This window comes from Equus caballus, chromosome 9 (genome assembly GCF_041296265.1).
Source record: "Equus caballus isolate H_3958 breed thoroughbred chromosome 9, TB-T2T, whole genome shotgun sequence".
Taxonomy (NCBI): domain Eukaryota; kingdom Metazoa; phylum Chordata; class Mammalia; order Perissodactyla; family Equidae; genus Equus; species Equus caballus.
The window spans coordinates 14,847,427-14,871,296 of NC_091692.1; the positions used below are offsets into that span (position 1 = coordinate 14,847,427).

The following is a 23,870-nucleotide window of genomic DNA, read 5'->3' on the forward strand; positions in this document are numbered from 1 at the left end:
TCTGCATAATGACAAAGGCTTCATGAAAACATGTCTGTTTTAAATGTGCACTCCAAAACGTGCTGAAGTCCCGGATGAAGCTGAGAACTGGATTAATAATGCTCAATTCTCTGCTTATTCCAGAGAAAAATAAAAACTGCTTTTGTAAAAAAATAGTAATAATAACATTTTTATTGCAGCTTTTTGCTTTTAGATTTATTTGAGATGTAGGGATTACTAATACCATGTACCGTGAATTTTATTATTCTAAAACCATTACATTTATTTGGCGCTTAAGGAGCACATACTGTACGCCAGGTCTTGAATTGGATTTCATCTTCATCCTTAAAGAACTCACTTCTGTCTAGAGGCAAAGCAGATATACAAATAATAAAAGAGCAGTGCTGTGCAATAAGTTTCATAATGAGTTCTTAGCATAATCTATCTCCTGAGATCTCTTTCTTTACAATTTGGGAAGTATTTGTACCTCCATACACAAATTTTCTAGAGATAACATATACGTCTTTATTTTTTTATACAAATGGTAACTATACACTTTTTTCTGTACCTACTTTTTTCACTTTACAATATATCCTGGCAGCTTTTCCATATCCGTGCTTAGAGCTCTGCGTCTCTAATTCTTTTAAACGGCCACATCAGTGTTCCATTACATGGATGTGCTATAATTTAACGAGTCCCCTGGGGCTGAGCATTTAGATGGTTTCCAGTATTTACTATTATAAGCAGTTCTGCCGCGAATGGTCTTTATGCAGCTGATGCATGGGCAAGTCCATCTATGGGACCCATTCCTAGAAGTACCATATGTGGGCCAAATTATTTTTAATAATTCAGCCAACTTCAATTTACCTGTGAGTGTCCGTGCACCCAGCTTTTCATGTTTTTGATTTTGTGTATAAGCAGAAGGGATAAAAGCAAAATACTAGACGAAGAGGAAAGGTGGCATGAGGGAATTTGGAAGGCTGCACTGTGCACAAGAGGGGCAGGAAGGATGTGTCATTATTTCCCTGTTAGCCAGGGAATATTTTGGTTCCAGTGGCCCGAAAACATGTGTTGCTTCCCAAGATTTAGGCTTGGTACTCAGTTCTCTCAAGATATGCCTAATCTTGATAAACTGATCGTATACACGTCCCACTTTCAGCTATCATTTCTGTTGAGATTTGTGGTTAGCTCTGTTTTTAGTCCCATGGCTCTAGGTACCTGATGGAGTATCTCCATTTAGGTGTCCCATGTCATCCCATCTGCATGTCAGCAGGTGAATTCAGCTGTCCCAAACCAGCTCACCCACTCCAGTTTGCTGTAGTGTTCTCTCCCTCCAACCCATCACCAGGTCGCATGAATTCTCTCTTCACAATGTCTCCAGTCCATTGCACTCAATCCATTTCCACCACCCTTCTGCCGAATTTCTGTGCTACCAGCCAGCCTCACCTCCAATCCATGCTTCCCTTAGTGCCGCACGAAATTGCTTAACATACCTCCTTCCTAGTTAGATATTCCAAGTGCTTCTACCTGAAGAAATCTTCTTCCTTCTTAGTCTTTATCACCAACACACCATTCCAGCCCCATCACCGCCACACTGAATGCTCTGTGCATCCCACCCAACAGCCTTGTCACATACCATCTCCTGACTGGAGTCCCATCCCTTTCCCACCCACCTAACTGACCTTGCCCGTTCTTCAAATTTAGTGCAGGCCCAGTTTGCCCTCTCCAGCTTAAAACTGAGCTCTCTTCTCTCTGAATTTATCATTTTGATTCTTTTTTGTTTGTTTGTCTTATTGGGATATACTTGACATCCAGCACTGTATGAGTTTAGTGCACAATGACTTGACTGACAAGTTTTGTGAAATGATTAGCACAGTAAGTTTAGTTAATATCCGTCATCTCATAGAGATACAGGAAAAATGTTTTGTCTTAGGATCTACTTTCTTAACTTTCAAATATAGTCATCGTTATCTTATAACTCGAATTTTGTGTCTTTTAACCACTTTCATCCAATTCCTTCACACCCCATCCCCACCTCTAGTAATCACAAATCTGAACTCTTTTTTTCTGTGAATTTGGTTTTTTGTTGTTGTTGTTTTGGGATTCCACATGTAAGTGACATCATACACTATCTGTCTTTCTCTGTCTCACTTATTTCACTTTGCATAACGCCCTCAAGGTCCATCCATGTTATCACAAGTGACAGGATTTCCTTCTTTTTATGGCTGAATAATAGTCCATTGTATATGTATACCAAAATTCTTTATCCGTTCAGACATCAGTAGACACTTAGGTGGTTTCCATGCCTTGACTATTGTAAATAATGCTGCTATGAACATGGGGGTGTAGATATCTCTTTGATATGGTGATTTTGTTTCCTTTGAATATATACCCAGAAGTGGAATTGCTAGATCATATGGTAGTTCCATTTTTTATTTTTTGAGGAACCTTCATACTGTTTTCCATAGCGGCTATACCAGTTTATAATCCCATCAACACTGTACAAGGGTTCTCTTTTCTCCACATCCTCCCTGGCATTTGTTACCTCTTGTCTTTTTTATAATAGCCATTCTAACAGGTGTGAGGTGATATCTCATTGTGGTTTTGATTTGCGTTTTCCTGATGATTAGTGATGCTGAGCACCTTTTCATGTACCTGTTGGCCATTTGTATATTTTCTTTAGAAAAACATTTATTCAGGCCCTTTGCCCATTTTTTAATTGGATTGTTGGTTGTTCTGCTATTGAATTGTACGAGTTCTTTATATATGTGGATATTAACCCCTTATCAGATATATGGTTTGCAAATATTTCTTGTCTTTTCATTTTGTTGATTTTTCTTTTGCTGTGCAGAAGCTTTTTAGTTTGATGTAGTCCTACTTGTTTATTTTTTATTTTGTTGCTTATGCTTTAAGTGTCACGTCCAAAAAATTATTGCCAAGACCCCTGTCAAGGAACTTTTTTTCGTGTGTTTTCTTTTAGGAGTTTTATGGTTTCCAGTGTTACATTTAAGTCTGTAATCCATTTTGAGTTAATTTTTGTGAGTGGTGTAAGATAGGAGTCTTAATTTCATTCTTTTACATGTGAATATTCAATTTTTCCAATTCTGATGCCTTTTCTTTTTCTTGCCTGATGGCTCTGGCTAGGTCATTTTAAGTCAATCTCACACTGCCTTACATTGTAATGAAGTCGTTTCAGCAGATATATCTTGCCTGCTGGTTCTTGGTAGGGGGGCACATGTCATGTATGCATATTATTTTACACACTTGCTGTAGCTACAGTACAGTACAGGCCATAGACTTTATTAAACCGAGAAGCAAGCGTGAGTCATTTCTCCTAAACCTCATTTTACAGATAAATAAACTGAGGCTCTAGGGAGCCTATGTCATAATTCAAAGTCACATAACTAATGTCAGAGTTGAAAATGTAGGTCTCCTCATTCTAGCACCTGCTTTTCTTTTCCTCTTTTGCCACCATAACTCTGTGACTTCATATAAGAAATATTTATTCCAGGCTAAACACTGATTTGCCAAAAATTGTGTACTTTGCACCCACTTGTCCTAGGGAGCTCTTATAGACCCATAAAATCTTCACATCAGCGTGTGCCCAGTTAGGGAAAATGTTATTTTGCAATATTAGTTCTAGTTATTTGTTGACACGAGTTTGAGTCCCCTGGACTCAGTCTTCTTATAATCACTTGCTTAATATTAAAGGTACCTTTTTAGAGAAGAAGCCCAGTAATTTTTGTGAGAATGGAACTGCTGATTGATTGTACCAGAGATCACCACCCTTCATATTATGAAGCAATGCTCAGGGTGGAGTTGCTGCCCTTGTGTAGGAGTGTCCCCAAGACTGCTCGTTCTTTCACATACTCCTAAGCTTGGCAGTTATCATTGTAGGACCCTTTGCACTTTTGCTCGAGTAAACGACCCATCATCACTGCATTGTGATGAGTTGTCTGTAATATGCCACAGGTGTATTTCATCATTTGAACCTGTTTCAGGGTGCCACTTTACCATGTGGTTCTTATTCATACTCTATACAGGAAGACTGAAGCCATTAGTATTTTAGTGCAGTAAACAAGCCAATTCAAGGCTCTTTGTGGATAATCTCACCTTTCCATAAATCTTTTGAGTAAGGTTCAAAAGTAAAACAGTTGAAATTAAATGCACATCTAAGCTGGCATCAACTCCTACACGTGTGAAGATAAGTTAAGACACGTAGTTATTGCATGGGTCATGTGTTTACTACGAAATTAAATGCCCGATTTATACCTTAGCCATGTACCAAAGAATTAGCTGGATTTTTTTCAGTTTCTCTGCCACTCATTACATTCAACAATACATGCTGCTGAGGGCACCAAGCTTTCAAATTTGTATTGTCGTCCACGGGAAACATCTAATTTCAGATAATCAGCATGAAAAGAATTTGAATGAACCTACTCTGAAAAATGCATTCCAGTTCTCACAAGTATGTGTTTATGGAGGTGTTTGTCCAGAAAGTTTCTGGATGGCTATCTGAAGAGCCTTCAGCATCCTCTGTGACAGCCTGAAATAATGGTACCTAAAATCAATAGAGCTACACCATAGCTCCCTTTATTCATTCTTCGTGAGACACAGCTTTGGGGCAATTAGAGGAAATTAATACAAAAATAAAGAAAATAACACAAGTTAATTGGAAATTAAAAAGGGATGTTAAAATAGATACCAAGTAGATGGTTAAACATAAAAGAACATTGTGTACAGTTGAATCCTTGAAAACTTTTAAAATAATGAGTGAATGATTCTCTTTAAAAATGATGTGTTAAAAATGGACTTGAGAGGGGCCGGCCCAGTGGTGTAGTGGTTAAGTTCACAGGCTCCACATTGGTGGGCCAGAGTTTGCAGGTTCAGATCCTGGGCATGGCCCCACACACTGCTCATCAAGCCATGCTGTGGTGGTGTCTTACGTACAAAATAGTAGAGGAAGATGGGCACAGATGTTAACTCAGCAACAATCTTCCTCAAGCGAAAAGAGGAAGATCAGCAACAAATGTTAGCTCAGGGCCAATCTTCCTCACCAAAAAAAAAAAAAAAAAAAAAAAGGACTTGAGATTAAGAAGTAAAATGGTCAGGATGCTGAATGATACATACTGTATATACACAGTTTCAAATATGAGTGTGTATATATATGAAATATAGAAAAATGTTTATGGAGGTTACCTGGGTAGTAGGGTTAGAAGTGATTTGTATTTCTTCATACAGGTCTACATTTTACAAATGTTTTACAGTACACATGGATTTCTGTTCTAATAAGAGAGAGAGAAGGAACGCTTTCTGTATTGTAACTGATGAAACATTTTGCAAACCCGATCTATGTATCATAGTCACTCACCCCACAGAGCATGAAAGGGAGTGTGTCTTTTAAGCTGTGCTATGGTGCCGATAAGGAACAGTTAGGAAGCATTGCAGCATGTGGGCTCCAGATTCAGACCAGACCTGCATGAATCTTGGGTTCACTCCTTCCTACTCCTTCTGTAAGCCTCAGTTTTTCGTGAGTAAAATAATGATAATAATACTTATCTATCTCTGAAGTTACAGAGAGGCTTAAATGAGAGAGTCTGTGTAAAGTACTTAGGACAGTGCCTCGCACCAAACTCAGTGAATGCTCCCTATCATGTTTATTAGTAAATTTCTTAGAGCTTAGCAGGCCCTGCACCATTTGGCTCCTGCAGCCAGTCATGTCACCAGCCATGTCTTTCTCTCTCACACAGCCAGTATCCTAACAGGGAATTTATTCTTTATGCTCTGCCCTCAACACATACACACAGCCATTCAAGTGCTCTTCTGAATGGTCATCCTTCCGTACCATGCTCAGTTATCACCTCCTCTTATTCCAGATCCCCAGGCAACAGAAATTGGCCCCTCCTACTCCTATAGTAACACATAGGTGAACACTCATAATGGTTGTACATCTTTGCTACTCACCCACAGACTGTGAGACAGTGGACCAGGGACAGAGATGATCTTCCACATCATGCCTGCGAACTCAAAATATTCATTCATTCGTGAATAAATGAATACAAAATAGTCCAGGCTCTTTTTATAATCTAAAGTTGCCAAGTAGATCATCCTAAAAATCAGAAAAGAGCTCTCTAGTGCTCAGTTCTGGACTATTCTGTTATTGAAGGGTAACACACATCTAGAGATGCTCCAAAATCATATAGAGTCCAGAAAGGTCTACATATGCTGTTGGACTCTGGTATATGCTTTTAGCAGATTACATGAGACAAAGACATTGTTAGTAAGTAACTTAATAGTTTGCATTCCCAGAAAATAACAGTTATGTGATCTACATCAGAATAGTAGCTTCCCCTTTTACCTACAGATAATCCGCCCCAAAAACCCCTCATTCCACTGTTTGCTTTCATGCCAAATTCTATTAGTTTGAATTTTTAAAAAATTCCTTAGAACTATAATTGCAAATAATACTCAGGACTTCGCATTATTTTTTGTGTAAAAATAACCCCAAAACCCTGTTTTTCTATAGGCTAGAGAGATTTTTGTCCTCTGAAAGATGATGGTTATCTTTTTCTTATTTAAGAAAAAGATTTTGCCAATGCATCAGTGCTTACTATAGTGCTTTTGAACAGTGAAAGTTTATAATCATGTTTTCATCCTTTTTGGATGAGGTAACCTCTGTTTTTTGTTCCTGTTTTTCTTATTTCTGATTAATTCAGGTGTTTCACAAACATTCCTATCAGTTAAGCTAGATTTTTAGATTGATGTTTTAAAGAACAGCTACAGAAAACAATACCTTGGATGTTCAATTAACATTTTCCCATATAATAAAGTCATTTTAAGGTCAATGTGAAGAATGCCTGATGGAAATAAATGGAAAAAAAGTTGCTTCTTACATGAAGTGACATAAAGTTTTGAAAAATGTATAATAGTACCAAGCAAGTAAAACTGCTTAAACTTTCAGATGAAAGATCCACTGGAGGGGCTGGCCCCATGGCCTAGTGGTTAAGTTTGGTGCACTCCGCTTTGGCAGCCCAGGATTGGTTCCCGGGCATGGACCTACACCACTCACCTGGCGGTCAGGCTGTGGCAGCGACCCACATACAAAATAGAAGAAGACTGACACAGATGTTAGCTCAGGGCCAATCTTCTTCAAGCAAAAAGAGGAAGATTGGCAACAGATGCTAGTTCAGGGTGAATCTTCCTTAGCAAAAAAAAAAATCCACCAGATACATATTCTGAACAGCAATTATTTTCGACAAGGTTCATTCATAGCTACTATGGTTAATTTAAAGTTTGGAATTGGTGTTAAAGTCACAGGGTAGATCTACTTAAGAAATAGCCATCACCTTCTTAAAAGAAACAGACTCCAGATTACATTTTTAAATGCAGTCCAGTATTCTTAGGGGAGGATTAAGTTTGAATTTTTGTTTTAAACAGATGTGATGTTAAGATCCTGACTGGCATTTTTCACAGTACTGAAAAGAGACGAGCATTGTAGTGGATTTCGAAAGTGGTTTTAAGGGCTTTGGGGGCTGGGAGCGTTCTCTGTCCTCACCGTGTGTCTGCCCTCTTGTAGCACGCCATGCCATTCTGGAGGATTTCCAGTCACTCAGACCTCATGGCCCTCCACCACGCCTTGGAACTGGAGTACCTGTAACAGCCACACAGCACTTTGAAACCGCACAACGGCCCTGTGACCAGAAACAGATCCAGCAGGCCTGAGTCTCGTGTCAGCGCCCGACTCCCAACGTAGCGATTTCAACGTATTGACGCACAGCTGCTGTCGGCCTTCACCTCTGCCCTTGTGGTAAATGAAGGACCACGTCTACTTCTTCAGAATGGCTGTTGACTCTAGTACTGTGAATCCAATGCAAATAAGCCATGAGAATGTTTTAGCACAGTGTGATGTGTCTTTGCCACATTAACTACGTGGTTCAAACCTGTGAAGAAAGGACCTGCAAACACTTAAGTTTTTAGCATCTTCAATGTGACATAAGCAGCTTCTCCAATACAACAAACTTGTTTGCACAACGAAGACTGAAATGTGTTTCCTGAATACTAGTGGGGGAATTTTCTTGTAAAGAAGGTTTACTTTTTGGTGTCTCATACCCAGGGTAATCTGTACATCTCTACTTATTTATGAACAGACTTTTTTAAAAAACAGCTTTATGGAGGTATAATTCAAGTACCATACAGTTCACTCGAACAGACTTCTTTGACATCAAATAACTGAAGAGACAATAGCATAAGAAATAAGCGATTAAAGGCCTTCGCCTCACGACACAGCAAGTACTTTGAATTTTAGCACATTGCAAAGTAGTTTAAAGTATGTCTAATTTAAACGTATAATATGTACATCACTGAGACAATCATGTACAGAAAGAATTTTTGGTGTAAATTTGTAATAATGGATGATTCTTTTACATATTGTTTAGGAAAATGATATTGAGAGGTTGCAATGCCTTGATAGTGAAGTATGAGGCATTATGTGCACAGTCATGTGCCATGCCTTAGCAAAGTACTGGCTATAAATATGTAGATAATGGATTTTTTTTTTTTTTAGATAACGTTGTCAAGACCAAAAGCATGGATGTCAAGTGTCAAGAGGATTCTGTTTTCCCAATTTTCTTTTCCCATCAGTTCTTTGTTTTAGGCTGTTAGGAGGGCCTCAGTAAAAGAACACAGCAGTGTCTTAGGTAATTTGAAACAAAAAGTCCTCTTACAACCTCACTTTTTCATCTTCAACACTAATGTATTATATGTAACTATTTGGGAAAAAAAATGATTATTCAAATGCTTCTTCCCACAGAAAGAATGTAGATGATAGATCTATTTTATTAATAAAATGGTTCATGAATTGGAGACTAGCAAAGCAAAGTTTTCATGTGCTCAGATTATAGCGTCTGCATTTTCTTGTTTAGATAAAAGAGGACATTACCACATCTCTGGAAATCACAACTTGGCATTACTTCCTACTTTCAGGTTCCCTCCACACTCTCCCCCAACCCTCCCAGGAAAGTTCACTTCCAGCAGTGGATGTGGCCTGGTCATCATCACCAAGGAAATAATGTTACTCTTCACCTCCATTCTGTATTACATGACAAACATAAATCTCGGAAATAAAAACTGTCACTTTTGTTAGATCATAAGAAAGTTTGTCCAAAATTGATCAGTTTGGGCATTAGTTTCTGTCATCTAAAGCCTTCCATTGTCGTGAAATTACTGTTTGAATTAATTTTCTTTAACATAGTGGGAAAAAAGAAACACCACCTTTGACCCAAAGTAGCTGAAGAGCTACTCTCTCCTTTTCTGAAGTTTCATGTTGCTGCTAGAATTAGTTGTGAATTCTCTAAATTGTTTAAATTAACCCAACTGAATTCGTTTTTTTTTTGCTTGAAGCGAACAGAAGTTGACAATTTTTTAGCCTTTTCATTTTTCGTTTTTGTACTCTGCAGATTGACAAGACAAAGTTTATCTTGGCCTTACTGTATAAAGGTGTGTTGTGTCCACAATTGTGTACAGAATTTTTCTTCATTAATTTTGTGTTTAAATTAATAAAATTGATTTGTGAAGTACTGTAAGCTCCTTGAATGTCAATATTTTCTTCTCCAGCTCTTGGTTACAAGACAGAACAGGATCTTGGTTGCATTAGAATGCTCATTGTCCAACAAAAGGAAGGACATAAAGCAGTTGTAGTAATGGCTTTATCAGTCCTTGAGGGGACTGAACTAGAAAGGCAACAGCTGTTTCTTTGATCACTGTATGAACAGAAGAATGGAAAAGCTCTTTGCTTCCTCCAGAACTATATAAACTGGACCCTTACTCATCCATCTACGATAGAATTCAGCATCAGGCGTCTTGGATGGCAGAGCATAGATTTAGCTGCTTCAAGACCCAAGGGACAATTTCATCTATAAAGAATGCCCACAATGTATGCCTCTAAGATTTGGCCAGATCAGTCACCAACAGAGAACTATAAAACAGCACAACTTGCTTCCTCCTGGAATTTAATCTTAGAAACACAACATTCATAGATACAGACACATGCGAATCAAACGTGCAGTTGTCTGACTTTTTTATCAGTTCTGCAATGATCATTTTTCACACGCACACACTGGGCCAAGCAGCTGGAGTAATGAAGCGTGTGAGCATGCTCAGACACCCCAAGAATGAAAACAGTTTGGGCAAAGTCTTTAAAGACAGGCAGGGGTGGTGAGTGACGGGATTTTTAGTTCTCTGGTGAAGGAAGTATGAAAAATAAGCAAAATAAAGGACATGCTCTCAAAAGATGAATTTTCTAAAGCACCACTCTAATGTGACACCCCCTGGCCAAAATGTTTAAAGGGCTCCCCTTTGACCATAGATTCGAGCCCAGGTTTTTTTTTTACCTGGCATTCTAGACTTTACAAATAATAGTCTATGTTCTTCCCAACATGAGCTGTCAGCACTGTTATAAACAAACCTTTAGTACACATTACCTGGGCCCTTTCATGGACCAAACAGCCTGTAAGCATCCCCGCCTCATCTTTGCTCAAAGCATTCCCATTGGTTTCGTCTACTCTCAGTCCACCCAAACCATGTCCAGCCCCAGTGCCTTCTCCTTTGCAGAGCTTCCTTCCCCATCCGGGCACACAGTGTCTGCTCCTTCTCTGTAACTTCTCCTGCCTAATGTCCATAATCTCATTGGCAGTTCACATTATTCCCTTCAGTAAAGACTGACTGGGCCCCTGCCACGGGGGCATTGCCCTAGGTGCTGAGGATAGCAGGTCCCTGCTCCTGAAGATGGATTTTACATTGGAGTAGGTGGAAATAGACCAGAAATGAACTGCTGAAGGAATGAGTAAGATACATTCAGTGGGAAATGTTCTTTAAGAAAAATCAAAATGGAATATGGGTAAGTGACAGGGCATAAGCTGCCTTGGAAAGGATGGACAGAGGCGAGACATCCGAATTGAGACCAGCTGCTAAGAAGTAGGCAGCCTGTGAACATGGGGGCAGAACAAACAGCAAAGGTCCTCAGAGGAGATTGCTTCTATTTACCGTGTTCCGGGAGTGAAAGTCCCACACAAGAAGAGATGACTTTGGAAGAGAACGGAGACCGGGATGCCTTGAAGTGAAGGTGAGCGATTTGGATGCTATTCTAAATGGAATGGGAGGCCACTGGGGGGTTTAGACAGGGTGCGACCCGATCTACGTACTCTCTGAAATGGTCGCTCTCGCTGCTGGCTGGAGAGAGGGCTGTAGAAGGGCAAGAGGAGAAGGAGGGAAACAAATTACTAGGCTAGTAGGGCAGTCCACATGAGCAATGGCCAGATCCAGATTAGGAGGGGGAAGTGGAGACCTAGATTTCTCTTTAGTGATTGCAATGACATGACTTGCTGATGGGTTGGATGGGGGGAGTGGTGAGACACAAGAGGGGTCTGGACTCCTCCACAGTAAAGGGTCTCACTCACACTGTAAGACAGTGTTGCCTAGTGGTTAAGAGCCTCACCTCTGCAGGCTAACTGCCTGGGTTCGAATCCCAGTTTTCCGGTCTTAGCTAGCCCAGTCATTTATCTTCTCTGTGCCTTAGTTTCCTCATCTGTAAAAAGGGGATAACAATAATTTCTACTTTAGAGAGTGATTATGAGGACAAAGTAAGTTAACATATATAAAGTGCTTGGGACACTGCCTGGCATATTATTTGATGTCGCCTATTATTATGCTGCCTAAGTATTCTCGTGCATTTTTTCTCCCCAACTAAAGAACCAGCTCCTTGACTTCACAGACCGTTCATGGGGCACTGCATGATTCTGGCCTAGCCCAGGAAACAAGATGAAAAAGGCAGTCTAGTCCCTGGCCTCAAGCATTGGGATGGTGGCTATTAAACAAGAATGAATGACAACGACAAAGCAAGCTTCAAGGGTAATCCTGATGGATTGAGAGGTGGGGCAGCCTGGGCAGGCCGGAAACCCTCCCTGAAGAACAGATGTCTAAGCTGAGGCCTTGGGGCTGGCATTGGCCTGAGCAGAGTGGGGAGAAGGAAGAACATGCAAGAGGCCTTGTGTGGAAGGAGTGTGGCAAAGAAAGACAACAAGGGAAGATGCGCCACACAACTAGAGGACTGACGCGCAGAGGGTGTGAGTTGGAGAGGCCAGGAGAGAGAGGCGGCGAGGCACTTGCCAGCGAGGAGTCAGAGCTTTAACTGTCCTTCCCCTCGGAGCAAAACTTCAAGCTTAGTACTTTTATTACACATGAGCATGACTATTCCCCTTTCACCGGAGAAAGAAAAGGAAGAGCAGAGGAAGAGAGATTTCATTCAGGCTCCCGCCGTAGCGCACGCAGCCCGCAACCTTTCACTGTGGAGGTATTTCTATGCGAAACTAGACTCAAAATGTTAGGTCTAAGGAGTGTCTAGTTGAGCCCCTTTTATTTCACAGATTACGAAACTCGGGTTAAATGCTTTGCCTGAGAGGTCATAGCCAAATAAGGCAGTGTCATGACCCCAGCCAACTCTTGGATACAACACAGAATCGTGAAAAGATCATGCGCTCAGGTCCCAAAAGTTGGCTTGCCTCCCTGCTCTGTCACCACACACAGGGGGAGCTTCGGCAGCCCCGTCCATTTCAAGGAGTATTTGCCATCCTGTCCACAGTTAATACAACTGTCCAGTGATGTCTGAATGTTGTTGGTTTTTTTTTTTCAACCTTAGATCCTTAATTCTTTGTCATCCTTTCAGAGGTTGGTTTAAAATTTCTCTTCCAATCAGTATTTACAAATGTCAAACACACACACACACATTTTGTAATAACTTCCAAAATTTGCTTTTTAAAACATTTGAATATGACATGGCTGTTTCTCAATTCAAATGAATATAAAGGAGGCCATTTGTTTAACAGAATGTAAAGATGATGCCACAGACATTGTGTGTTCCCTCACGACCTGTAAGAAATTTCCTTGCAGACACTGGAATATACCCATATAATACACAGCTACGAAAGCCTCAGCTGGAACAGTCCTGTCCATCCAACTTGGGATAATTTCTTGACAATCTGAAAAGATAGAGTTGGTAAAAGCCCTTCTTTCTTCCAGTGTCTCTCAGAATGCTTCCATTTCTCTCCATTCTGTGCAATTATACAAACTGACAGGATAACTTGTGGCAGAAGAAATGAAAGGGTTTGTAATTTAGGAAACCTTTGGCCCCACTGACTGAAAGCAGGTTGTTTGTAAAAAGGAAATCCTGACCTCAGCTAACTGGCAAACTCTGTCAGAAGCAATAGAAGGAAGCGAAGGAGAAAGAACAGCGCTGGGGATTTTTATTGGCAACAGAAGAAAAACGGACGTCCTGTCGGAGGAAAGCCCCTCAAAGAGAACAAGACATGCCTGGAGTCACTGAGCTGTGACTACTCAGCTGCGTGGTGGTTCTGTTCTGGTTTTGGTTTTGTGGGCTGGTTTGACTGGGGGGATTTGCTGCTTGGGACAATAGCTTGATGGACAACCCTGAAAATGGATTTTCTCCAGTGAGCTGAAATTGAAGTCCCTCTTCTGGCTTCACGTAAAGCTCCAAGGCCCACAGACAACAGGGCGTATACCAGGGGTGAAAGGAGATGACCTCGCCAATGCCTTCCACGTTGGTGCTATCCACCAACTCATGCTTGTCATTCCCTCGCTCTCTCTGCTATCTGTTGGCAGGACTCTGCAGTGACCTCTGGGTAACTCCATAAAAGAAAGGAGACGCCTGCAGCTTCTAATTTCCTTATGCCAGTGGTTCTCAATTGGCCGCCCATTGAAATCACTGGGTGCTTGAGCCCCACCCAGGAGATTCTAATTTATTTGTCTGGGATGGGGCTTAAGCAGCCACCAAGGTAAAGAGCCCTTGCTTTGTGCCAACCAAGTGAGAAAGACCTCCACTGCTAGTCACCTGCAGGGCTCGGCAGTTTATGAAGTGTGCTTTCCAGCTCTCTGCCTTTCCTTTCCAATCCGTTCTGATCCATATTTGGCCATCCCTATGCCCCAGAAATCCTTACGACCCCAACTCAATTCCATTCAAATGTCTGGGGAGTTCCTCCTGTGTGTGTTCCCAAGGGCCTGGGCATCTAGTAGGGTAACAGAGATATGTGATAAAGGGCCTCACTAGATTGCAAGGACACCTGGAAAATAGAGGGGGCAAAAGTTGCAAAGAATTTTAACTTATGATGGAAGCCCAGAGGGTACAGTGACGAATTTTGCTGGGGAAACAGGAGAAGTCTCACTGAGGGGGTGACATTTTCATTGGCCTAAATGAAATAAAAAGAATAAGATGCTGATAGACTCCTAAACTTAGTCCTCCCCTGGATTAAGGAAAGAGAAATGTATAGTAACTGCAGGCTGGAAGATATCTGGGAGGTGGCTGAAATAATCAAGCAAGATGTAACAAGGGTCTGTCCTGGGGCAGCCCGGGGGATAGAAACGTGGAACTGACATAGCCACTGTCGCAGAGGCAGAGCTAGTCATGAGTCGGGGAGGGGGCTCCCAAGATCTTCTTGCTGCCCCTTCCCCATCCAACACGAGAAAGGATCTGGCTGGCTCCAGCCATGTACAAAGTTGTATACAATTAAGTCAGAATTTCCAGCTGAGGGGAAAGTATTGGTCAGTTCTAAATCTTCTCTCTAATCCAGAACTGGAAGGCTTTGCTGTCTTTGGAACTAATTGTGTACATCACTGAATGCGTGTGTGTGTGTGTGTGTGTGTGCAGTGAACTGTTTTGAGGGACAAGAATAGTGACCTGGTTCCCCTGATGGTTCTAGAAAATGCAGTAATCAGGTTGAAGCCCTTTACATATAACTGAGAAAATGTCACTTTTCCATTTCAAATTGGGGGAAGGGGGACTGGCGGAAGGAGATTTTAAAGAAGCTAAACCCTCCCTATGAAGGCCTCTATTATCCACACTCTAAAAATGTAACCTGGAGGTGGTAGTGGTGGTGGTGGGGTGAGGGGAGGGGAACAAGGCCTAACTTCCATGATCCCAGACGGAGCCTTTGTAGCTTCACCAGGAGGACAGGGGGCCCCACAAATGCTCACTCCCCGCATCTCCCTTTAAGGGACTCTGCATCCTTTGAGATGAACCAAGCACCCAGAGGTCGTTCCAAGGTCCTTAATGCAAGACCCCTTTGACAGCGTCCCTTGTACACCCTTGTTTACAAGCACAGAGCCCACCTCAGACAAATGGCAAAGTGTTGAAGAGGAGGGAAAGAAAAGGAAGAAAGAGAAGAAAAACCAAGACAAAGAGCCTGGGCAAGGAGGGGGGGAAGGTTTGTTGTCTCAACTTAGGCATAAAAAGACTAAACCACTGAACAGGATCTACCCCCACCCCACCCCCACCCCCCGACACACACACACACACACACACACACACTTGCTCTAGCCCTGATGGCCATGCCTCAGTCCCAGGGATCCAAGGCGCAGTGAGCACAAGTCCAGACAGCCCCCTGGGAGGAGGTGGAAGGGGGCGCAGGTCAGAGCCCCCCTCCCCCCTCAGCTGGCTCTTCAGAAAGGGCCTCTTTCACCGCCTCCCCATGCTCCTGTCTGTAGGAACCTCTCACTGAGAAATCACCACAGGCCCTATCACCTAGCTTACTTAGTGGTGTAAAAATACCAGAGGTTTTGCAGAATTTCCATTCTTCCCAAAGTAGTTAAAATGCAAGCGAGTGGGGAACGAGTTGATGGAGGAAGCACACGCCCTTATTGGAACAGTCTTGTTTTGAAAAACTTCTGCCCTCTGGGGTTGAAAGCATTTCTTGGCCCAGTGCAATCAAGAGGTGCCACGATAGCTCCAGAAATGCTTCCAGCCCCTGACCTTGATATTTATTTGCAAAGCCTTACAGGAAATCAGTGCTACGGGTTCCATGAAAAACAAAGGAAAATGCAGGGATCAGGAAAAACAACAGACTGCTCCAAACAGGCTTCTATCAACAGACTTTAAAGAAAATGAGATGCTGAAAAAATAGACATGCACTCTTTCAACATGTACTGAAGACCCACTGTGTGCCCAGCCCTGGGCTAGGTGCCGACAGGGACTGTGCCTGAGAAGTTCAGGTTCCCCCGGGTGGGAGAAGGGGTGCTGCAGAAACAAAGGCTGTGAGTGGGTGAGTTGGACTCTCCCAGTCGGAGCAGGATGAAGGCTTCAGGCGCAGAGGGATGGGGAGAGGCCTTCGTTTGGGAAGACTCCTCGGAAAATGTAACATTAATCTGTACTGTGAAGAACAGGTGGGAGTTTCAGAGAAGGAAAAAGGAAAGAAGAGTGTAGCTGGGGAGAAAGTGGATAATGTCTAAAACAGTTTCAGAAATTGGGCCTTCAAGTTGCTATAAAAATTAAGCATGATGTTATATGACCGGATAATCATTTATAACCGTTTATGGGGTGCTTTCTACATATTGCAAGTAGGTCACAGACTAGCAAGAGATATGCCATGCACATAAATGCCCAGGATTAAGTTCACCAAGGGTTGCAAACTCAAATGACAACAGGGACCAGGAAGTAATATAAAAGAGTGAATGATACAGGCCTAGAATAGGAATCCCAGGGCCCTCTCTTCTTAATAAAAAAAAAAAATTCCCTCTTGTGATAGGGACAGGATTTCACAAAAGTATTGCTACAGTATAAGAAAAACATCAGAACTAGTATATTGTAATCAACAATAGGCCTGCATCCTCAAAGAGAAGGAGGCTCCAGGAAGTGGTGGGGACCATGTGAGACGGCGAAAAACATGGCCCTACAAAGTGGGCAGTGGCTTCTCAACTCTAAACAGTTGTTGCCCCCTACAAATGGCGGCTCAGGGTGTCAGGTCTTCCAGTTTTTAAGAGAAGCCAGATATCCTGATATTGGGAAAAGTTGGTTGTGGGAATCTTAAACCTTGTAAATTATGGATCTAAACAAAAAGTTTTGTAGATGGATTAAAACACGACTGTGGGCACAGTTTAAAATATTCAGAAAATGGAACTATTTCTGTCTGGAATGTCTAGGAAGACTTCATGGAAGAATTGATGTCTGAGCTGGGCCTCTGAGGAGGTTATGGGCAGAACAGACAGTCTCACCTAGGAGCCTGAAGGGCAAAGGGTTCAAGTGATGGCATCATTCATACTTTTGAACGTCATGTAATTCAGGGACCCCACACTTGGCTATATACCAAAATGAACTCGGGAATTTTATCCCCACATTTATTATTTGTTCTAAAATAATGGGTTCACGTTGAAATTGTTATGCTAAGTGAAAGACGTCAGACACAAGAGGACAAACGTAATGATTCTAACGTTGTATGAAGTACCTAGGATAGACAAATTCAAATTCATAGAAAGCAAAATAGAGGTTGCCAGAGGCGAGGGCAGAGAGGAATGGGGAGTCATTGTTTAATGGGTACAAGAGTTTCTCTTTGGGATGATGAAAATCTTCTACAAATGGACAGTGGTGATGGTTGCACAATATTTTGAATATACTTAACGCTACTGAACTGTACACTTAAAGAACATTAATGTGGTAAAAAAGAAAAGTTTACGTAACCTAAGTCATGCCTGCTTATTATGCAGAAAGACAGCATAGAAATATGTAAATTTCAAAAAGGATTTTTGTTCTCAACGTGCCGCCAAATGAATATACAATGAACCAACCAATTCTTTCCCATCATTCCCCTCAGAAACTATTAGGAATTCATCCCACTGGGCTCTTAACATCCCAACACTGGATACTTCACAGGCAACAACCCCAACTATTTCCACCGGAATCATCCTGGGTTTCCTATGGTTTGACTCCGACTCACTGATTATTGCTGGTTTATAGGATTTGGGGAGAGAGGATGACAGGCAGCAGAGGAGCTTCAGATTTCCCAGAGGATACATTTATGCGACTGCCTTTATGTGTGGGCATGTTTGTATGTAATGGATGTGTGCATGTGCGTGTTTAACCATTTTGGCTTATTTTACCTAATTTTCTGCTTCTTAATTTTTTAAAATTTTAGCTACCTTAGATGTGTTTCCATTTTAGTACTTAGAGATTTAGTTCTTCACTTTCAACAACTACCTAATATTCCTCTATATGTAAGGAGCATACCTCTTCCTCTGACAGAAATGGCAGTAGTTTGCTATATTTCCCCTTTACAAATTATGCAGTAATAAACATTCTTTTATATATGTATTTATAAATGTGCACAAATCATTCATATAAGTTAATTTCCTAGATATATAATTGGAAAGTCCACAGGTATGGCTATTTAAATGTAATAAAATTTGCCAGTTGTTCTGCAAAAAGAACGATTGCACCAATTTCATATTTTCACCAAAAGTTTTGTGGCTTCTGGAAGGCTTTTTAGAGTCCCAGATCCCTAATCCCAGAGATCCTGATGCAACAGTTCTGAGGTAAATTGTGGAAATCAATATTATTTAAAAACTCTACAGGTAATTCTAATATTTGCCTGCTTTTGGACCCATTAATGTAAGTACAAGCTGAGCATCAAATTGTGTATTATCTAATTGCAATTAAAATCTGAAAACTAAGGAACATTGTCGACAGAAATTGAAGAAGTCTTAAATAAATGGAAGGATATACCACGTTCATGAATTAGAAGACTGGATATTACACAAATGTCACTTCACCATATACAAAAATAAAATACTTGCAAACTGTAGGTTCAAATGTAAAACAATAAAGATATTAGAAAAATAAGTAGAACAATATCTTTATGACCTTCAGATAAACAGAGATTTATTAAGAGGACACCAAAAGCATTAATCATTTTTTAAATGATAAATTAGACTGTATTAAAATTAAGATGTTCTGTTCATCAGAACACATCGTTAAGAGAGTGAAAGGGCAAGCCAGAGTAGGAAAAGATATTTGCAATCCATACATCTGACAAAGTACTCATAAAGAGAGTAAGTGAAGAACTCCTACAAATCAATATGGAAAAACAAGAAATCCCAAGATAAAAAATGAGCACAGGGTTTGAACAGACACTTCATATAAGAGGATATCCACCTGGCTGATAAACGTAGAAAAAGTTGCTCAACTTCACTGGTTGTCAGAGAAATGCATTTTAAAACAATAATGTGATACCTTCACATACCACCAGAATGGCTGAAGTGAAAAAAAGAGATAATAACTGTACGTAGTACTAGTGGAAGTATAAATTAGTACAGCCTCTTTGTAAAATTGTTTGACAGTATCTACTAAATTGGATCATGCTGTACTCCTCTGAATTACTGAGAGAGGTACAGATATGCCATTTATTTAGGATTATCTGTTGCCTTGGAAAACAATGACTGGTTTTCATATACATATTTCTTAACCCCATAACCAACATTTTAAACTTCTTGGAGCAGGAATAGTGCCTCACTTCTAATACCACCAGAGTATCTAGCCCATCACATGGTAAATCTGCGGAATTATCTTTTGAAGTTACTACTGATTTATATGGTAGATTAGCAGGTACATTTATATGTCACTAAAAAAACCTCTCTCTGGTTCATTGTTTCTTTTATTTTTCTTTGATATCGTCTATATATTAAATATGCTAGTAGTTTAGATTCAATTAAATACTCTGCTATAATTCCATTTCCAGGAATTTATTCAGAGGAATATTATTAATTGATTGATTCACTGGAAGCTGTGTTAGGCACTGAGGATACAATGGGGAGCAAAAATGATTACCTGGCTGGGATAATCATGGCCAGAGCATAAAAATGAATGCTTGGGTTTCACTACAAGATAGCAACACAGGAGGATCCTGAACTCCCCTCCTCCCACAGACACACTGAATCTGCCACTACATATGGAACACTCCCTCTGATAAAAACCTAAAAACTGGCTAAGTGACTCCTACACATCAGATGAATGAGACAAGGCCCACATCAAAGCAGATAGGACAGGCTGGACACAATCTCACCACGAACGCCATCCTCAGCACAGCAACCCACAATTGGGGGAACTCAAAATCCAGATCTTCTCCTTGAGGAGTGAAGGGTTTGAACCCTCAGCAGGTACCCCAACTTATAAAACCTGCACCTGAGAGACAAGCCCCCAACATCAAGCTTTGGAAGCCAATGGGCCCATGTCCATGAGACACACAGGCTATAGTGATGGGAAAAACAGCTCTTAAAGGGCTCACGTGCAGACTCAACCACACAGGGGCTCAGTGCAGAGGTAGCTGATTGAGAGGCAGCCAGACATTATGTGAAAGAGGCTCATTGCTAATCTTAAAGCATTGGCCTGGGGCAGGAATCTAATCTAACACACATCTAGGGGCCTGCTGGGTGTCTGGCACCATCACTCCATTCTCCTTCTGCCTCCTTCCAACTGGTGGAACCAATTTTGCACTCTTCCTCTGTCATGCTGTAGAGCACCAGTATCTCCTGGAGAAGAGCTTTTGCATGCATCTGGTACCCTGGATTTTACATCTGCTGCCCCAGTTTTTATAGCTGCTGTGCAGGGGATGCCCCTTAGTCATCTGGCTCTGGTGGCCAGTGCGGCTAGTGTCCCTTGGTCCCACAGGACTGTAACAATTGGAGAGATAGTCCTTGGCTACCACCCACCCCTAGAGCACTGCACAGACAGCAGACTGAAAGATATCCCATTCATTCTGTGAAAGAGGGTTATTTGCTTGTCCTGGAGCTTTGGCCTCAGTGGCAAGCTTCAGGTTTGGCACGTATCTAGGGGCTAATAGAGGGGCTCTCAGAGAACAGAGGCCGGTGGACACCATCTTTGTGCTCTCCCTCTGCCTTGCTACAACTCACTGGTATCACCCAGAATTGATGTTATGCACTCATCTGGAGCCCTGATCTTTCTAACTGCCACCCTGGGGACACCTCTAGACCACCCAGCTCTGGTGGCCAGTGGAGCTTACACTTGCAGTCCCACAGAACTCTATATATTTGCATACTTTAAAAACTGCCACCTGAGAGCCTGGCTTCCAATTAGCCCAAATCTAGTTGCTGACTGAGATCCTCCCTTTTGGGACACTGACTGATCTTAGAACACCCTCAACTACTGGGAGCTCTTAAAAATAAAACACGCTGTTTAGACAATCACAAAGGCTTGAGAGACAACCAGGAGCTAGGGCAGGATTGAATGATAAGTTGCATTTCCTACACTGAGAGAGGTAGCTGTTTTATCTGAAACATAGAAACTAATGTAGAGAGTCAAGCAAAATAAGAAATAGAGGAATATGCTTCAAATGAAAGAAAAAGATAAACCCTCAGGAAAAAACCTTAATGAAATAGAGATAAGTAATTTACCTGATAAAGAGTTCACAGTAATGGTCATAAAGATGCTCGCCAAACTCTAGAGAAGAATGGATAAACACAGTGAGAACTTCCACAAAGAGATAGAAAATATAAGTAAGTACCAAGTAGAAGTTAAAGAGCTGAAGAATACAATAACTGAACTGAAAAACATACTAGAAGGGTTCAACGGCAGACTAGATGATGCAGAAGAAAGGATCAGTGAACTCAAAGACAGGGCAGTGGAACTCAATCAGAGGAGCAAAAGGAAAGAGAATGAAAAAAAGTAAAGATAGCTTAAGGGACTTATAGAAGAATATCAAGCAGACTAACATTCACATTATATGGGTCCCAGAAGGAGAAAAGAGAGAGAAAGAGGCATAAAATTCACTTGAAGAAATAATGGCTGAAAACTTCCCTAACCTGGGGAAGGAAACAGACATCCATATTCTGGAAGTCCAAAGATTTCCACAGAAGATGAACCTAAAGAGATCCACATACCAAGATACATTATAATTAAAATGTTGAAGATGAGAGAATCTTAAAAGCAGCAAGAGGAAAATAACTTGTTATGTACAAGGGAACCCCATAAGACTATCAGATTTTTCAGTAGAAACTTTGCAGCCCAGTAGGGAGTGACACAATATATTCAAAGTGCTAAAAGAAAAGAACTGCCAAGCAAGAATAGTGTACCCAGCAAAGTTATCATCCAGAACTGGAAGAGAAATAAAGAGTTTTAGAGAAAAGCAAAAGCTAAAGGAGTTCATCATCATTAAACCAGCCTTACAAGAAATGTTAAAGGGACTTCTTCCAGCTGAAAAGAAATGACACTAATTAGTAACAAGAAAATCTATGAAAGTATAAATCTCACTGGTAAAGTGAAATACATAGTAAAGGTAGTGGATTAATCAATTATAATCCACTTATAAAGCTAGTATGAATTTAAAAAACAAAAATAGTAAAAGTAACTATAACTACAATAATTAGTTAAGGGATATATAAGACAAGACGATGTAAAATATGACATCAAACACATGAAACATAGTAGGATAGAGTAAAAGTGTAGAATTTTAGAATGCATTCAAACTTGTTATCAATTTAAAATAGACTCTTATAAATATAAGTTGTTATATGTAAGCCTCATGATGGCTACAAAGCAAAAACCTATAGTAGATACACAAAAGAGAAAGAGAAAGGAATCTAAGCATACCACTAAAGAAAGTCATCAACCCACAAAGGAAGAGAGGAAGAGAAGAAGAAAGGAAGAGAGAGGGACTACAAAACAGCCAGAAAACAATTAACAAAATGACAATAAGTGCATACCTATCAATAATAACTTTAAATGTAAATGGACTTAATTCTCCAATCAAAAGACTTAGGGTGCCTGAATGGATTTAAAACGAAGAAGAAGAACAAGACCTATCTATATGCTGCCTAGAAAAGACTCACTTCAGATCTAAGGATACACACAGACTCAAAGTGAAGAGATGGAAAAAGATATTCCATATAAATGGAAACCAAAAGAAAGCAGGGGTAGCTACACTTATATCAGAAGAAATAGACTTTAAACAAAGACTGTGATAAGAGATAAAGAAGGGCATTACATAATGATAAAGGGATCAATCCAATAAGAGAATATAAAATTTGTAAATATTTATGCACCCAACATAGGAGCACCTAAGTATATAAAGCAAATATTAACAGATCTAAAGGGAAGAATAGACAGCAACAGAATAATAGTAGGGGACTTCATATCCCACTTACATCAATGGATAGATCATCCAGACAGAAAATCAATGAGGAACATTGGCTTTAAATGATATGTTAGACCAAATGAATGTAATAGATATACTGAACATTCCACCCAAAAGCAACCGAATACACATTCTTCTCTAAGGCACAGGGAACATTTTCCAAGATACATCATATATTAGGCCACAAAACAGGTCTTAATAAATTTAAGAATACTGGAATCATATCAAGCATCTTCTCTGACCACAATGGTATGAAACTAGAAATCAATCACAAGAAGAAGACTGGAAAATTCACAAATATATAGAGATTAAACAACATGCTACTGAACAACCAATAGGTCAAAGAAGAAATCAAAAAACACCTTGAGACAAGTGAAAATGGAAATACAACCTACCAAAACTTATGGGTTGCAGCAAAAAGCAGTTTTAATAGGGAAGTTCATAGCAATAAATGCCTACATTAAGAAACATGGAAAACATCAAATAAATAAACTAAAATTTCACCTCAAGTAACTAGAACAAGAAGGGTAAATGAAGCCCAAAGTTAATAGAAGAAAGAAAATAACAAAAAATCAGAGTGTAAATGAATGAAATAGAATATAAAAAGACAATAGAAAAGATCAATGAGACTAAGAGTTGGTTCTTTGAAAAGATAAACAAAATTGACAAACCTGTAGTTAGATTCAACAAGAAAAAAAGAGAACGGACTCAAATAAATAAAATCAGAAATAAAAGAGGAGATATTACAACTAATATTTCAGAGATACAAAAATGAATAGTTATATGCCAACAAATTTGACAACCTAGAAGAAGTTGATAGATTCCTAGAAACATATAACATATCAAGACTAAACCATGAAGAAATAGAAAATCTGAGCAGACCAATTACCAGTAAGGAGATTGAATCAATAA

At 40.4% G+C, this 23,870-nt stretch overlaps 1 protein-coding gene across 31 annotated transcripts in view; it reads left to right on the forward strand.

The window, feature by feature from the left end:
* Positions 1-9,560, forward strand: part of EYA1 (EYA transcriptional coactivator and phosphatase 1) — a 321,217-nt gene extending 311,657 nt beyond the window's left edge. For all 31 annotated transcript variants that reach the window (XM_070221423.1, XM_070221430.1, XM_070221427.1 and 28 more), the window contains one exon: positions 7,556-9,560. In XM_070221423.1, coding sequence (XP_070077524.1) covers positions 7,556-7,636 — 81 coding nt within the window. In that variant the 3' untranslated portion in view covers positions 7,637-9,560. The remainder of the gene's footprint in view (positions 1-7,555) is intronic.
* Positions 9,561-23,870: the final 14,310 nt, after the last annotated feature.